Source organism: Blastomyces gilchristii, assembly GCF_000003855.2.
Source record: "Blastomyces gilchristii SLH14081 genomic scaffold supercont1.3, whole genome shotgun sequence".
Taxonomy (NCBI): domain Eukaryota; kingdom Fungi; phylum Ascomycota; class Eurotiomycetes; order Onygenales; family Ajellomycetaceae; genus Blastomyces; species Blastomyces gilchristii.
The window spans coordinates 2,983,668-2,998,938 of NW_003101680.1; the positions used below are offsets into that span (position 1 = coordinate 2,983,668).

Genomic DNA, 15,271 nt, shown 5'->3' on the forward strand with positions numbered 1-15,271 from the left:
TCCCTGTTTTGTTTGCTCTCTTCTTCACTGGACTTTGTGAACCTTTTCCTTGAGAGGCGCTAGTTATTCTCATCGTAAATTACAGGATTGCCTTTCTTTTCCTCAGTACAGTCAGACGGTATTTCCCTTATCCCATCATGAATTGGAACAAACTGTTGGGCCTGCCGTCAATTGTTTCGCCCGAATCCCACCTATAAGCCACTACGACGCCCCCTAATAATCATCGGCATCGTCAGCCAACATACTGACAGCCACAACAAACAACATCCCGCGCTCCAATTCCTCCACCCTTCCCAGCCAGTCCGACCTACTTAGCTTCCCGCATTCCACGTCAAGCCGAAACCCTCTTTTTCCCCCCCTCATCTTTTCATACATACCTTTACCGCAGACGCCAATAGGATTCCTTGATGCCACGCGTTAAAAAGGCTTTGGGCGAACACCCAATTTCCAGCGATGTCATTTTACCGATGCAAGACCCCTACATGACCCAGATTTCCCGATGGGAGGAAGAATTATGAGTTCAGGAAATATTGCCTTAAAACCTTGTGTGAAAAGAATCCGGTTCTATCGGACAGCTCTGCACTCCAGCATCACCCACGTCTGCGAGACTCTGCCTGCACGGACACGAAATCCAGGAGATCTCCCGCTAGACGAGAATGGCCTGGGAAATGTCGAATTTAACAATAGGCACAAGGACTGGGAGGGCTACGAGTTCGCCTACGAGATGGTCACTGTCTACGAGATCAAACAGCCGATATCCCTCAAGGAGATGAAGGATAAGCATAGTTTCAAGCCGGCGCCGAGGGGACTTGTCACAGGTCCTCATATTCTAGGTGGTGTACTACGTAGCTTGAAGGGAATACCTTCAATCATACCCTGCTACCCTTGCTGGAAGGATTAATTTCCCCCTTCCCATACAATTGATGGTTTATTGTTCAGCAGCAAGCCCCTTTGTATCACTATTAATTTTTCCACCTAAATATCATCAGTAAATATCATCAGCCTACCTGAGCCATGCCATCTAACAATAGAACGTATCCAGCACCTTTAATTATCCCACCTTTATCTCCCACGGAACATACTCACACTTTCATCCTCCTCCATGGTCGAAGTAGCAACGCTGAACGCTTCGGCTTGGAGCTATTGAAAACCGCGAAGTTAAATACCTACTCGACTACCAACCGTAAAATTCGAAGTGACGATCAACAGTCGTGAGGAACATTCCAATCAACCAGTGGTTCGATAACTATTCTCTTGAAGATCCGGGCCCGAGATCGGAGCTCCAGATCGACGGGCTTTGCCAAACTGGAGCATTTTTACGTGAACTGATTTAAACAGAGGCAAAGGAGTTTGCAGGCCAAGGGACGATGGATATCGAAGGATAATCCTTGGTGGCCTGAGTCAAGGCTGTGCAGCGGAGATTTTCACGTTCCTTTCTGGGCCATTTGGGGAATATGATGGTAGCGCGGCAGAGCTCTCTGAGAGGAACCTATTATTTAAATAGTAGGAGCATTTGTGGGAATGAGCGGCTGGCTACCGGTTTCGTTCAGGAGATGTTTCAGATCAGGATCCATTCGCTCAATCGCCCCGGAAGACCGACAAGGGATCCGACAATGAAGACAACGATTCTACAGAGCTACAAGCAATCAAACCACATCCGCGACATCCTTGACCTCCCTGCGCTTCCGGCCCTTGGAGTACAGCATCGTCAGTCCAGTCCTGTATTCCTTGGCCATTGGTTCGAGGATGAGAAGGTCTCAGTGACACTGGGCCGGTCTATGGTTGACTTTTTGCGCAACAGGCTTGGTGTGGACGTCACTTGGATGGTTGAATGAAGGGTTTGGACATTGGTACAAGGATCCCGATGAGATTGATGACATTGTTAAATAAGTTTTTTGAAAGAGAAAGTTGGCATGCCTGTTCCTGAAGAGCCGAGCGCAGAACTCAACTCCTAATTCACTTCAAATCATATAAGCTATTTAAACAAATGATTCAATCTGTTAAGGTTGGAATCAATACCTACATGTACTGTACATGTACAACATTATCGGCCCTCTGTCGGGCCTTAATGCTGTATGAACAACATAACTGTCAGTTACCGCTGGGAATATGATTGAAAATGAACGCGCGGGCTTGCATCATTTTCCGTTCTCAAGGCCTTCGTTGCCACAGGATGGTATTCTCGATATTCCATCTCCTTCCTGATATACAATACATACTCTCAATTTTCTCTGGCTTGACCTCCCCGTCATTTAAACCCTCTCCTCGTTGTTAACGCATCGCGAGCCGAATCGGCTGTTCGCTTCCCCCGATGTCCGACCAAGAAGAGTAAAGGCCGTCTCTTACTAGGGGCGAACAGCGGGACAACCGGGATTTTGGCTCTCGAAGTCTATCCGCCCCCCAAGTAAAAAAGTGCCTAGGCAAGAATGTTGGACCCCAACCTAGATAAAATCTTTTTGTTCTTTTTTTTGCCCCTTAACGAACTTGCGATCGGAGACTGTGTTTGCTCCCTGCCCTATCAGATTTATTATACCAGTATGGACTGGTAGTAGAGATATTCAAAAATCTCAGCTCGCTATACATACCGTACCTACCGTGTCTTCGGTAGCCAAAAAGTGTTATCGCCCCCCTACTAGTTTAAGCGACGTTGGTGAACGTTGCTCTAGTAATCACCGTGGTATGTATTAAAAGATCTTTGGTCCTTCTGGCAAACATGAGATCTCATCCTCCTTGCTTGTTATGCCGGTATCACCGAGTCTAAAGTGTGCAAGGGAACGGATGTTGACCGATCAGGCTCGGCATCCCGATGCCGAGAATGCAACAACCCAGCGCCAACGATCTACATGACATTACTAGTATGGGTAGTGTCCCGAGCCCGGCATCGGCCAGGGACCCTACGGAAACTTCTCAAAATATAGAAGCTTCAGCTGGTTCCTCATCAGATCCCCCTACCAGCGGGGAGAGATCCGGGGGAAATGGCGAGAAGGAGGCCAAAATGAGCAAGAGCAGAATTGCTGTGATTATGACAGCCCTCTGTGTATATCTGCCATGCTTCACGGAGTAACATTGTGAGGAACGCTTCGCTAATTGCGACCGGTATCACAGTTGGCTGTGTTTCTTGCTGCGCTTGATATGGTAAGTATCTTTTTCCAGATGAATGCTGCCGAGAAAATTATTTTCTAACTAATTTCTTTTAGACGATCATTACCACAGCACTACCGACAATTTCAGAGCAATTTAAAGTGTCTCAGGGAGATTATACCTGGATAGGATCAGCCTACACGCTTGGTGCTGCCGGTAAGCTTCCCGATGCCTACGTCTGTAGCTACTGTTTGCAAAACGCCCCGAGGCTATCTAACGTACTAATCATTTACAGCCTCAATGCCGTCATGGGGCAAAATAAGTGATATATTTGGACGAAAGCCAATCTTACTGCTGGCGAATGTTGTTTTCTTCGTTGGGTCGTTGATATGCAGACTAAGCATCAACATCAAGATGCTGCTTGCGGGACGAGCGGTCCAAGGTATCGGAGGGGGCGGGTTGCTTTCCCTGGTGAATATTAGCATTGGCGATTTGTTTAGTATGAGGTACGTGCATATTAACTCTCCTACCATTTTAAAGAGGTTAAGAGTTCAAAACTGATAAATTTATTTCAGAACGAGGAGTGTCTACTACGCCATGGTTGGTATGGTATGGGCTATTGCCGGCACACTCGGCCCTGTGATTGGCGGTGCCTTTACACAGTATGTCTCGTGGCGTTGGTGCTTCTATGTAAACTGTAAAGTTCCCCCGAGCCTTCTTAGTTGCTGCTTTTCATGCAGCTGCTAATGATGTGGATCAGTGCCTATTGACGGAGTTGCTTTCGTCATTATCCTATTCTTTCTCAAAATCCAAACGCCCAAAACCCCATTCCTCGCCGGACTCCGCGCCATTGACTGGTTTGGCTCTATTACAGTTGTTTGTGGAACAGTCATGTTTCTCCTTGGCCTTGATTACGGCGGCGTTTCATTCCCCTGGACATCTGCAACTGTTATATGTTTGATCGTGTTCGGGGTTGTGACGCTGGGGATATTCGTGATCATCCATTGGAAGGTTGCCGCTTACCCCATCATCCCGCTCTGGCTTTTCAAACAGCGCTCGACTGTTGCGGCATATGGCGCAGCTCTATTCCACGGGTTCGTCTTTACGAGTGATTCGTTCTTCCTACCACTCTACTTCCAGGTTATTATCGGAGCTTCGCCGCTCCAGTCCGGTATTTATCTTTTCCCCTCAGTCATTTCAATGGCACTCGCCTCCGCATCAACAGGCATTTTCATTCGAAAAACAGGCCAATATCTCCCAGTCATCTGGCTCGGGTTCACCGTGATGCTGCTCGGCCACGGGTTATATATCGACCTGCCCTCACAAACATCCTGGCCCCGTATCATCATATACCAGATAATTTCGGGCCTTGGTATCGGCCCCAACTTTCAAGCTCCCCTCATCGCATTGCAAAGCCATATCAAACCAAGCGATATCGCAACAGCTACCTCTACATTTGGGTTCTGCCGAAACATTGCCAGCAGCGTTTCCGTTGTCATTGGCGGTGTGATCTTCCAGAACCACATGAAATCAAGGCTTGATAAACTATCCGGTCAGCTACCGCCACAAGTTATCCAACAGTTAGGCGCAACTTCCGCAGGTGCCAGTGCGGGAATTGTAAATTCGCTACCGGAAGATCAGAAGAGGCCTATCCTAGAGGCCTATACTAACGCTTTGCAGATGATGTGGGTGTTTTATACGGTGTTGTCGGCGGGGGGGTTAGCTGTGAGCCTACTGATTGGGAGGCAGACTTTGAGGAAAGAGCATGAGGTTACGAAGACGGGATTGGATGTTCAGGCGAGAGAGCGAGACGAGAGGCTTCAGAGGGAGAAAGACAAGAAGCTTGAGAAGGAGGAAAAGAAGAGAATGGATAATGCAACAGGAATATCGATACAGAAATGAGGTGAGTTTTGCAACTACGTTATGACCTGAGCCGAGAGAATGTTGATAGTGTCCAATCGCAGGTGCATTACATACATATATACATACATACTATATATTAAAGATAATCATTCCCTAGACATCATTATAAAAACACTCAAACTACTAATTATAATTAAATGCGGGCGTTTCCAATCCAAAAGTAAATAAATAAATAAATATTCTTAACCCCCTCTTTTATTCGAACCACCTCCCCTCCCCATTCCCTCCTTCTCCAATCAAAACATCGTTCCCACTCATCATCCTCACCCGCATCTTCCCTGCATGTTCCCCCTCCGTCTCAAACGTCCAGTGCTCAATCCCGTAACACCGCTTCCACTTCTTCCCATCGTCGCGATCCTGGTACTCGTACCAGAACTGCACCGCGATCTTGTTGTCCATGAAGGCAAACAGCTCCTTGCGCAGCTTGTAGTTTATCTCCTTCGCGAATTTATTGGTCAGAAATGTCTTGATGGCCTCTGTGCCGCTAAAAAATTGGTCCCTGTTCCGCCAGGTGCTGGTTGGTGTGTAGACTTTCGCGATTTCGGCCGGGTTTCTATATATTTAGCGGTGAGATAAATATCCATAGTTCACATATTATTTGAATGAGACCATATCACTATTTTCTACCTACTGAGAGTTCCAGAGATCTTGCGCACGCTGCACTTTCAGCTTGGCAGTCTCTTCCGTGTAGGGAGGTAAGAGGTTTGCCATTGTATAAAAATGATATATTATGCTAAACTGCTCGTGTTTCGGAATGGTGGGATTAGTTAAGAGGACGGTTGGATGTGACAAAATACGTTTGTCTTGATGTAAAATAAACGATTTCTCGATACTCCCACTTTTGGGGGAATGAATGTCCTTTTTCCGACTTTATATATATGTATATGATTATATATTTCTCGTAACCAATCTGTAGATTATTAACAACTCATTTAGCTTTGTGCCCACTAAGAAGATCTCGACCGAGTCAAACATCTGGCCTGCATTTCCCCCTCAGGATTAATAATTCATATTTCGTCATGGAACTCTGTTCCACATACATCTGGCTCGGGAATCCCCTGGCCTAACCTCCTAGGCTCCTACTACTCGTTATAGCTCCTCGTTCGGTGAGGTCAAAGGGCGCATCACATCGTTACGGGGCTTCCATTCGAGGCAGAGACGTCATCACCTATTTCCATTTCCCTGGAGAATTTTACGGACTTCAACTTTCCCCCAAGCTGGATTGAGGAGCAAGGGGATAGCCGCCTTTGATATTTTCATCTTTTAAAGGATTGTGAAAATAATAGCACTCCTGGGTCTGGTTGGCTGAAATGATTCGACTTCGTTGGCGTGGCACAGATAGCCTGCATCTTCAATTCGTCAAACTTCCAGTCCACTGACAAATCCATTGTTTTTATCCGATACATTCCAAGAAGGATAGAGCAGCAGGGGATGTCGTTTCCACCTTGCGGCGGCGGCAATTAAACCATGGATTAGAATTATATGATCAAGATACTACAAGGGTGGGAACAATGAGGAGACCTCGTTTCTGATTTTGTGACTCCGTGACTGTCATGATAATGGGTCTTCTATTATTTGGAGATACCAGTTGTCCATTCTCACTACTTCGAACAACCTGTGTCATATCCTGAGCCACCGAAACCAGAGGAGACAAAGAAACGACCTCAGGGAAAACGACAGAAAATAACCCACAAGATCACCAGGTGCAATCTACATAATAGGTTGATATCAGCCGCGAGGCTCTTTCTATTTCCCCTTTCCGCTCCAACAAATGACTGCGCGGATGTGTGTCTTCTTCTGCGGCCACCCGTGGACAATACACTCAAGCTACATTATTTACTTGCAGCAAGTCCAGCAAGGCTTCTCTTCGGTTCCGACATTTTTCGCGCACTATCCAAGCAAGTTAATAAAATCCATACTAGGCTGCCAGGGCCATGATTATCAAATGACGATCAAAACCCAGGTGCAAGAAGATGCTTACCCAACCAGGCTGGCAGTCAGATTTCTCGTGGTGGCAGATCTTCAGGCAAGCATCTCCGACACAATTTGTGCAAGATGCTCAGATTGTCGAGAGATGCATGATTGTGGAAGGGGTATATATTTCCCGAATTTCTGTAATGGAAGAATGCTTGTTTGATACGATTCAGCGCGATTGCGTAAACCAGGAGGAAAAGAAGACCACCTTGAATTCACATATGACGAGGGCAACTGTCTTATTTATTTATGGTGCTTGTGATTATGAACATTCCCAGCAAGGCTATGCCATCGACTGCCAGGGTATGGATTTTCTCCATTCAGAGCACAACAAAAATTGAGAGCCACTAGGGGTAGCTCGTTTAGGCTCTCGGTGTACAAGCCGAATTATGAGCCTGCTGAAATATGGGGTCTGTATTCCTTAGCCCATGATAATGAGGCCCATGATCATGAGGAAGTGTTTTCGATACGAGAGCTGAATGTCTCAAACGATCTTGGAACTCATACAACAAGTTGTTGCGTGCTTGTATAGACGGCGATCATACCTCTCTTGGTAGCCCTATGCTGCGAATGATCTTTTTATAGCACTGATCTGCCTGCTAGCAATGCTTAGCATCGAAATCTAACTTACGAACACATATCGCTATCTTTAAATCATTTCCCCGTTATTGACAGAAACTTCAGAAACTCCGCCCCCCTCTCGCTGCATCATAAACACTGTCAATCTTCGAAGTTTTCACCAAAATCGATAAAAGGAACTTTGAATGGGAACTTTGTCAATGTCAAAATTCAAAACCTGCACATTAACATCTAAACCTAGCGCTAGAGTACAATATATGAGCGAGAACATTCGAGTAGCGCAAGATGACCTCTTTGGTTATTACTATCTTCGTCCCGGTTCGGAACGTCTTCAACGCCTGTTTTTACATGCTACGAAGGCACATCCGCCCAACCAAGCGGTTTCATAGGACAATGGAAAAACAGGCCCTGGACTCATTCCCAATTCTCAGCTAGGATGGGTGAAGCAAGGGGCATGGAGCATGAAGATAACAGTCCCTAGATATTCACCCAAGACAGACGACTTCCCGGTTTCTGATCATCGTGGAGGCTAGTAAATCAAGATCCTTTGCAATAATTGATGTATTAAATTGAAGACGAGCCTTCTGGGCCTATCTGCTTAGTTATATGGGCATCATGGCGAAACATCCCCTTGAAATTTCAACCAGTGCAAGTTACATAAATACCCACTGAATTTATCTTGACATCGCGATAGGCTTTGACTCGGAAGGAGCAATGCATAGACAATGGGACATCCAAAACATCAATTTAAAAAGTTTTCCAGGCAGCCAGCAGGAAGCTTTCCTCATTTCAAGACATGACAACTACCAAAAATCCAAGGAGACAAAATGACCAGGTATCCATTATCGTTTATATCAACTCGTATATCAACTCGTCATCGAGATATTCTGTACTCGATGCAAGTACGGCTCAGGTAGTCTTGCAATTATCACAACGGTCCGAAACGTACTCTACTTCCCCAATTCGAAACTCACACCTTGGGAAATTGGGACACCTCCGATCAGTCATGACAGCGTATCGAATAACATGGCCACATTCGCCCATGATCGCAATCACGTCACACATGTTGATAGGCACTATCAAGTTGAATGTAGCGGAAAATGGATATAGGGAACGCGAGCGTAGGTTATTGGAAGAGGAAGAGTGTTGATTGGCGAGGGTTTATTATGCCGGATCGAGAATGATTTGGAACGATGTCGCGGATGTGGGTAGAGAAAGGCAAAGGAGAAAAGAATGTAAAATGTGAAAAGAAAAAAAATGCAAATGCAAATGCAAGGGCAGGAAAAATGAGCTTTTATAGATTAAATAAATGAAGCATCATCACGGAAATCTACTATTCACCATTTCCTCAATATGGAATATCAACCACATCTAGCCCCATCAAAATAAGTATTGTATAGTGTAAACTGCAGGTGAATATATTTTTGTCTACTATTTGCCATTACGCAATTATGTTTCACAGAAATTGTGCCATAATGGCGTGATGTAGCGGAGGTTTAGTTGATGGTTGATGGTTGATGCGAATATCAAGCACATGATCAAAGAAGCGCGGCCGGTGCCGAGGGAGCTCGATCAACTGGCGGCAGCCCTTCAGGATCTTCAACTATCTCAACACCACTTAACCTTCCAGTAAACTCTCGCCTTCGAGGTCATCCCAAGGAGACAGCACCTTCTCAGTCACTCCGTTCGAGCACTTGTTAGTTTAGAGGTAACGAGACTCCCGCAAACATGGTTGCAACAGAAGAAGGTTGGCATGTTGCTCCCGACGGAGCGAAGCTGTATACCAAGACATGGAAGGTAGGATAGTTTTATGAAATCTCCTATTTTGACAGCCTATCCTGCTCTACCAAATCATATCTTGCGAATGCTTTCATATTATCTTATAAATTTATCCTTTCCCCGTCTTTGTTCTCCGCAACTTTTAGTCTTACAGTGCAATCCAACGTGGCTGACTGGTGTTGAACTATACAGGCCGATGGACCACCGAAGGCGATCATTGCATTCGTCCATGGCTTCAGTGATCATTGTAGGTCATTCTTCTTTTTGCATTCCCTCCTTCTACTTCTTTATATTTATAGGGAAATGGAAACAGGAGAGGAATTTTACATGTTATGTAGCTGTGCTAATGCGTAATTGTAGGCAACTCTTACTACGATCTCTTTCCCACACTAGCTTCCTACGGGGTTGAAATCAGGGCACTGGATCAACGGTACAGCAGCACTCATTTCCTTTTCCTATGTTTGTCGTTTTGTTTCCCCGTCGGCAAAAAAATAACCATATAGTCCTTTCCCCGGACTATAGTGGCTGCTAGCTAGCTAGCGACCTTATCGAGGAACAGCCCTCTAAACTGTGTGAATTCCAGCAAAAGGAATCAAAAGCTAAGAGAATTGTGTCCCTAAACCAGAGGCTGGGGACGCTCTGTCACCGGCAAGGCAAGCCGTGGCCTGACAGGGGGAACGGAGATCGTCATGTCCGATTTCCACTCCTTCGTCACCGGCATCTTCGACTCCGGAAAGTCGGCATCATCGTCAGATAGCGATGCCTCAGAGACCCCCGCTGTGTTCATAATGGGACACAGTAAAGGTGGCGCTGAGGTTCTATACTACGCGCTTAACTCATCTCTGGATCTACCTCCCATTGCGGGAGTCTTGGCATATTCGCCCCTTATTGCTCTCCATCCCAGCACACGCCCGTGGAACCTCACGGTATTCCTGGGTAGGATTGCATCAAAGGTCCTGCCAAACTTTCAGCTTGTACAACCTCTTAATGAATACTTGATGTCGAGAGACAAGCGTATTTGCGAGGAGTGGAGGCAGGATCCACTCTGTCACGATACAGGGACATTGGAAGGGATTGGTGGAATGTTGGATCGGGGAGCATGGCTGGAGGGGGAGCAGGTTGGGAAGGATTGCAAATATAAGGGACCCATCTGGGTATGTCATGGCTCAGCGGATGAGATTAATAGTTATGAGGCTAGTCGGAGTTTCGTAGAGAGACTTGAGTCTGATGATAAGACTTTCAAGTCTTACGAGGGCGCCTACCACAAGCTCCACGGGGAGCCAGAAGGCGTCAAGGAAGCTCTGGCGAAGGACGTTGCTGAGTGGATTCTCAAACGGTCTGAAGTTGCTGCGAACCATAATGCCCCTACGGCGAAATTATAAATGGAAGGAGGGTGTCTTTTAGGAGAGGGGGAAGAACATCTGCCGAGTTTTGTTTGTTTCTCATGCAGGATATCTCCATCGCAGAGCTGCAATGTATGATTTCTAGGGCTAATTTAAATATACAGTACATACGATCGTCTCTAGCTGAGATCTACCCAGCTTTTCTTCTTCCTCCATATCCCTACAAAGCCGCCGCCCGTAATCCTCTCTCCCACTTGGGGTCTACAAACTAGAACCTCTTCTCGATCTGTCTTCTCTCCCTTTGTCAGGCTGGGAACTTCCTCTACCGTAGTATTAGAAGAATCTTCAGCTGTCTCATCTAGGGTTTCCTCCGTAGTGGCTTCCCGACTAAGAGCGTCCTTAGGACTCCGCTTCGTCGTTATCCGGAGCTCCCAAACCCTCCCACTACTAATCCCAGTCCCGAGCTCAACGATCTTTTCTTGCAAAAACGGTAGTCTCTCTTTCGAAATAAGATTTGCACAATCCCCAAGCTGGGTTATGCTAGGCATAAAAACAGCCAGCACCGCATCATCTTTCATGATCGGGGCGACGTGTGGGATCCGCAGGTGTGCAGAGGGCATGTCTAGAATGACACGTGACAGGAACGGATCCGGAGAGTCTTGATTTGTCGAACGACGAGCTACTTGTTCTTGGATCCATTTCTCAACACTGGACACGTAGAAGTCGACGTTTCCTACATATATTCCCCGGCGGAATCCGCGGACGATGTTCTCCGCATGTTGGGAGTAGTGCGGGGATATGTCTACGGTATGGACTATGGCGCTGCGCTGCGCACGCCATGCATCCCAATTGCGTTGGAGCTCCTCGTTCTTGGCTTTAGTTTCGTGATCTTCCTCCTTCTGCTCCTCCTCATCGGCCACGGCCCTCTTTTTGGTTTTGGGCAGTTCGAGGATTTGTCGTTGTGAATAAGGCGGTCGCTTTGGTGGATACGTGTTTGCGGCGTTTATAGCTCGGGCTAGGTGCAATGTCAAAGATCCGTGACCCGTTCCTGCTTCTAGTATTTCCAGTGGCTCATTTGGTTCTTCTCCCGGCACCGGTGATGTGACGTGAAGGTCCAACAGGGATACTATTAGGTTGGCGTCGGCGGGGTAGATCTGCGAGTCATGTTGGTTAAAATGGGTGAACTTATCTATCTTATCGCGGAGACACTCGAAAGAGTATTAATGGGCTTAATATGGACATACAGGAGTCACAAGTCGTGGAGTTCGAATGATGTAGTCTTCGAACGTGGGATGGGTTACCCTATACAGCGCGCCTTTATTTGAGCCCGATCAGAAGTTGCTTCTTGACTAAGAATAGCTATTCAATGAAACGATATAGGATTCAATCCATAACTAACCTCTGTTTGACTTGATAGGATATCTGGGTCCTTTCCCGATAATGTCGTCATGCGCTAGATACCCGCGAGCAAGCTTTGTCCGCTCCTCCTTCTTTAGCGGTTTCGTTAATGTGGGAGTTTTTGTATTTATAAGAACTCTGTCGCCCTCTAATCGAGATCGCCAGTTAATAGGAGTTAGTCGAGAATATAACTGGATCTGAGAAAGGGAAGTGGGAAGCAGGGTTAAGATACCTTGGAAAACGGAGAAGTTCGCATCTGCTGCCCTGCTGCTGCTATATGCTCGCACGCAGCCGCGACGGAGCGGCGCGAGGAGTCTTGACATTTAATTAAGCTACTTGAAACCTGGCAAAAAATTTTCCGTTGAGTTCTATGGAGAGTGGTAATTCTAAATATAAAAGTATGTACGGAGTACGGAGTAGCGAAAAAGATATAACTAAAATAAAGAAAAAGCTAAAATTATTTCTGCTCCCAGGGGCCGAGACCAGGGGAAGTGGCGGAGAATAGTAACTCCGGCCCCGATGACCCGCCCAAGCTCGTCGCATCTCCAAGAATCGTGGAAAGCATCATGAACTGTATGACCATTTATTTAACCAGTTCCCCCGTTGGTCCTGGACGGCCTTTTCCGCTGCTGTTTGCGTCGATGCCCGGGCCATCTTAGATTTTGATCTCCACCAGCTTCCCTAGTTCTACACGATGCTCACGGATCTATTGTTTACTCTGTCCCGTGTCCCTTCGCAGGCTACTTCGATACGGCTTACTCCTTGGTAGCAAGCTGGCGAAACCATGGTGACGCGGCGCATTGTAGGCTGCTGACCTTCTGTTTTTTCCCCTTATATTGATAATTATGCTCGTAGAGTATGCTGACAATTGTGTATTTTGGCTAGGTTCGAACCGGTATTCAACTGGGCCTACTGGTCCTGATCATCCTCGTGACACTGTTGATCTTCGATAGTAGGCTAGAGCTCTTGCCTGCCGTAATCCATGACCATCTTCCTTCTCATCACCCGGGGCTTGTTGTCACCGATGTCACTGTCACGACCTGCTCTTCCCTAAACATCTTCTCAAGCTGCATGCTCGACCCGGAGACATGGCATCGCATCGAGAAGGACCTATACCTGGGGACCGGTTGGACCTCGAGCGCTTTCTTACACATACGAAGGAAGAAGGAAGAGGATCTTCTTCCTGCCGATTTAATTGTAGTTGACCTAAAAATGGGTAGACTTGATCCTGGTGCTGGCACGGATAAAAAGTGGGAGCCAAGGCCGGCTGGTATTTGGCTCCTGAGAACCGACAGAGGTCATACAGGAGATCCACAGAAGGTTATTACCTCTTTGGATGTCCTTTTCGGTCCTGATGCTGCGGATCCTCGTCCGGGCTGGGAAGTGAAAGATACGCCGCTATTGCTGGATACCAACAGTGAAGCGCGTTTGTCTATCAGGCGAGGACACCCTGCCAAGATTGATCGGCCACCTCCGAGAATTCGCAAAGACGGGAAATTTAAGATAATGCAGGTGTCGGACCTGCATTTGAGTACAGGGGTTGGAAGGTGCAGGGAGCCAATCCCGCCTTTGAAAGATGAGAGCAAGTGTGAAGCGGATCCTCGTACCCTGGAATTCATTGGCAGAATGCTTGACGAGGAAAAGCCCGACTTAGTCGTTGTATCCGGCGACCAAGTTAACGGGGATACAGCGCCCGATACGGTGACAGCGATCTTTAAACTCGCTGATATTTTCGTTCAACGCCGTGTTCCGTGGGCCGCTATATTTGGAAACCATGACGATGAGGGTAGCCTTGATCGATCACAGTCCATGAACGTCTTACAGCAGTTACCGTACTCTTTATCGGAGCCTGGCCCTGTCGATATCGATGGCGTGGGCAACTATATAGTTGAAGTTCTTGACCATACTTCATCTCACTCCGCCTTAAGTCTTTACCTCCTCGACACACACAGTTACTCTCCAAATGAGCGCCAATTCCGGGGATACGATTGGATAAAACCCAGCCAGATCGAATGGTTCAAGGCTAGCTCACAGAGACTTCAGAAGTCTCACCGCGAGTATCGCTATATCCATATGAACATGGCGTTCATTCATATTCCACTTCCAGAATACCGAAACCCAAACAACTTCTTCCAGGGAAACTGGTCGGAACCTTCAACTGCTCCAAGGTTCAATTCAGGATTTAAAGATGCCCTCGTCAGCGAGAATGTTCTCGTTGTAAGCTGTGGCCAGTAAGTCACCGACCATCACTAGCAATGAGTTGGCATTTTGGTTCAACGTTTATAAGCGATCTTCGTTCGCGCTAACTCTATTTTTTCCTCTCTTAGCGATCATGTAAATGACTACTGCATGCTAGACCAGGAAACCGATTCAGAGCCGTCATTGTGGATGTGCTACGCCGGGGGTGGCGGCTTTGGCGGCTATGGTGGATACGGCGGCTACATACGACGCGTCAGATTCTTCGACATCAATATGAACTCTGCCAGAATAATGACCTACAAGCGGCTTGAGTATGGCGACACGGAATCAAAAATTGATGAGATGATGATTGTCGACGCTGGTAAAGTGGTCCAGCCCGATTATTAAGTGCTACTTGTTCGCCTCCTCTGAATCTGTTTATTTAATTTAAATTTCCCTTACCGAAAAAGAGAAAGCGTGACATGTGTGCTAAAACATAAGCGTTGGAATTTCATCCTTTTCTTTTTTCTTTTTTTTCTTTTCTTTTCTTTTTTTTTTTTTTTCCTCTCTTGCCTTTCTCTCTCCCTTGTTTTCTTTCAGCTTATTCTATTCCCATTTTATGTGGTATATCACTGCTGGCTAGGTTTTATAACTCATTGTTTCGTATTTTCCTTTACAATGTAACACTTTGATAGATCTGATTCCTGGTCCTCTATTCGGTTAGTTATTCATTAGTTTTTCTACTCAAGCTGTCCTTCCAAAAGAGTATCTGCTTTTTTCTTTAAGTCATCTTAAAACACCTGGTCGCTTTTTACTACCATATACCTTTTTGGTTAGGGTATTATTGGTCCTCTTTCTCGCCTTTTTTGTTTCTTTTTTCTTTTTTTTTTTTTTGGCAGAGCGATCACCACTCCATTGATCCATGTTTGCCTACTTCGTCTTGTGGTTCGGCTCGCTCTGTTTTGAGGAGTAATGTTTCCGAATCACCATTATTAATGTGGTCTTTTCTAAAGATC

At 46.4% G+C, this 15,271-nt stretch overlaps 8 protein-coding genes across 8 annotated transcripts; 6 read left to right on the top strand and 2 right to left on the bottom strand.

The window, feature by feature from the left end:
- Positions 1-201: 201 nt before the first annotated feature.
- BDBG_16530 (uncharacterized protein) lies at positions 202-901 on the top strand (the record flags this gene model as incomplete). Its single annotated transcript, XM_031724466.1, has 1 exon — positions 202-901. Exon 1 carries the CDS (start codon positions 500-502, stop codon positions 899-901), a length of 402 nt encoding a protein of 133 aa, XP_031576978.1. The 5' UTR covers positions 202-499.
- A 113-nt stretch (positions 902-1,014) lies between these two features.
- Positions 1,015-1,215, top strand: BDBG_16531 (uncharacterized protein; the record flags this gene model as incomplete). The annotated part of the gene is made up of 1 exon (XM_031724467.1): positions 1,015-1,215. The coding sequence occupies one exon, from the start codon at positions 1,015-1,017 to the stop codon at positions 1,213-1,215; it is 201 nt and encodes a 66-aa protein (XP_031576979.1).
- A 398-nt stretch (positions 1,216-1,613) lies between these two features.
- BDBG_16532 (uncharacterized protein) lies at positions 1,614-1,835 on the top strand (the record flags this gene model as incomplete). Its single annotated transcript, XM_031724468.1, has 1 exon — positions 1,614-1,835. The coding sequence occupies one exon, from the start codon at positions 1,614-1,616 to the stop codon at positions 1,833-1,835; it is 222 nt and encodes a 73-aa protein (XP_031576980.1).
- Positions 1,836-2,409: 574 nt separating this feature from the next.
- Positions 2,410-5,196, top strand: BDBG_02266 (MFS drug transporter). Its single transcript, XM_002627549.2, has 7 exons — positions 2,410-2,677; positions 2,772-3,037; positions 3,106-3,135; positions 3,198-3,297; positions 3,377-3,587; positions 3,657-3,778; positions 3,842-5,196. The coding sequence occupies exons 2-7, from the start codon at positions 2,807-2,809 to the stop codon at positions 4,981-4,983; spliced, it is 1,836 nt and encodes a 611-aa protein (XP_002627595.1). The 5' UTR covers positions 2,410-2,677; positions 2,772-2,806; the 3' UTR covers positions 4,984-5,196.
- Positions 4,867-6,117, bottom strand: BDBG_02267 (DUF1348 domain-containing protein). The gene is made up of 2 exons (XM_002627550.2): positions 5,636-6,117; positions 4,867-5,557 (listed from the first exon to the last, which is right to left on the bottom strand). The coding sequence occupies exons 1-2, from the start codon at positions 5,713-5,715 to the stop codon at positions 5,200-5,202; spliced, it is 438 nt and encodes a 145-aa protein (XP_002627596.1). The 5' UTR covers positions 5,716-6,117; the 3' UTR covers positions 4,867-5,199.
- Positions 5,936-12,494, top strand: BDBG_02268 (alpha/beta hydrolase). Its single transcript, XM_002627551.2, has 4 exons — positions 5,936-9,354; positions 9,529-9,583; positions 9,697-9,766; positions 9,962-12,494. Exons 1-4 carry the CDS (start codon positions 9,286-9,288, stop codon positions 10,716-10,718), a joined length of 951 nt encoding a protein of 316 aa, XP_002627597.1. The 5' UTR covers positions 5,936-9,285; the 3' UTR covers positions 10,719-12,494.
- Positions 10,590-12,505, bottom strand: BDBG_02269 (tRNA (adenine-N(1)-)-methyltransferase). The gene is made up of 4 exons (XM_002627552.2): positions 12,310-12,505; positions 12,079-12,225; positions 11,924-11,994; positions 10,590-11,833 (listed from the first exon to the last, which is right to left on the bottom strand). Exons 1-4 carry the CDS (start codon positions 12,398-12,400, stop codon positions 10,859-10,861), a joined length of 1,284 nt encoding a protein of 427 aa, XP_002627598.1. The 5' UTR covers positions 12,401-12,505; the 3' UTR covers positions 10,590-10,858.
- Positions 12,506-12,552: 47 nt separating this feature from the next.
- BDBG_02270 (phosphoesterase) lies at positions 12,553-15,187 on the top strand. The gene is made up of 3 exons (XM_002627553.2): positions 12,553-12,879; positions 12,963-14,308; positions 14,405-15,187. Exons 1-3 carry the CDS (start codon positions 12,862-12,864, stop codon positions 14,661-14,663), a joined length of 1,623 nt encoding a protein of 540 aa, XP_002627599.1. The 5' UTR covers positions 12,553-12,861; the 3' UTR covers positions 14,664-15,187.
- Positions 15,188-15,271: the final 84 nt, after the last annotated feature.

Excerpts from the sequence above, each read along its gene's own strand:
- BDBG_02266 (XM_002627549.2), top strand. The coding sequence starts at position 2,807 with ATGCCGAGAATGCAACAACCCAGCGCCAACGATCTACATGACATTACT. Across the intron at positions 3,298-3,376 it reads CTACACGCTTGGTGCTGCCG|CCTCAATGCCGTCATGGGGC; the intron begins GTAAGCTTCCCG and ends AATCATTTACAG. Across the intron at positions 3,588-3,656 it reads GGCGATTTGTTTAGTATGAG|AACGAGGAGTGTCTACTACG; the intron begins GTACGTGCATAT and ends AATTTATTTCAG.
- BDBG_02267 (XM_002627550.2), bottom strand. The coding sequence starts at position 5,715 with ATGGCAAACCTCTTACCTCCCTACACGGAAGAGACTGCCAAGCTGAAA. Across the intron at positions 5,558-5,635 it reads CAAGATCTCTGGAACTCTCA|AAACCCGGCCGAAATCGCGA; the intron begins GTAGGTAGAAAA and ends CTAAATATATAG.
- BDBG_02268 (XM_002627551.2), top strand. The coding sequence starts at position 9,286 with ATGGTTGCAACAGAAGAAGGTTGGCATGTTGCTCCCGACGGAGCGAAG. Across the intron at positions 9,355-9,528 it reads TGTATACCAAGACATGGAAG|GCCGATGGACCACCGAAGGC; the intron begins GTAGGATAGTTT and ends TGAACTATACAG. Across the intron at positions 9,584-9,696 it reads CCATGGCTTCAGTGATCATT|GCAACTCTTACTACGATCTC; the intron begins GTAGGTCATTCT and ends GCGTAATTGTAG.
- BDBG_02269 (XM_002627552.2), bottom strand. The coding sequence starts at position 12,400 with ATGTCAAGACTCCTCGCGCCGCTCCGTCGCGGCTGCGTGCGAGCATAT. Across the intron at positions 12,226-12,309 it reads GAACTTCTCCGTTTTCCAAG|AGGGCGACAGAGTTCTTATA; the intron begins GTATCTTAACCC and ends GATCTCGATTAG. Across the intron at positions 11,834-11,923 it reads CTCCACGACTTGTGACTCCT|ATCTACCCCGCCGACGCCAA; the intron begins GTATGTCCATAT and ends CATGACTCGCAG.
- BDBG_02270 (XM_002627553.2), top strand. Across the intron at positions 14,309-14,404 it reads CTCGTTGTAAGCTGTGGCCA|CGATCATGTAAATGACTACT; the intron begins GTAAGTCACCGA and ends TTCCTCTCTTAG.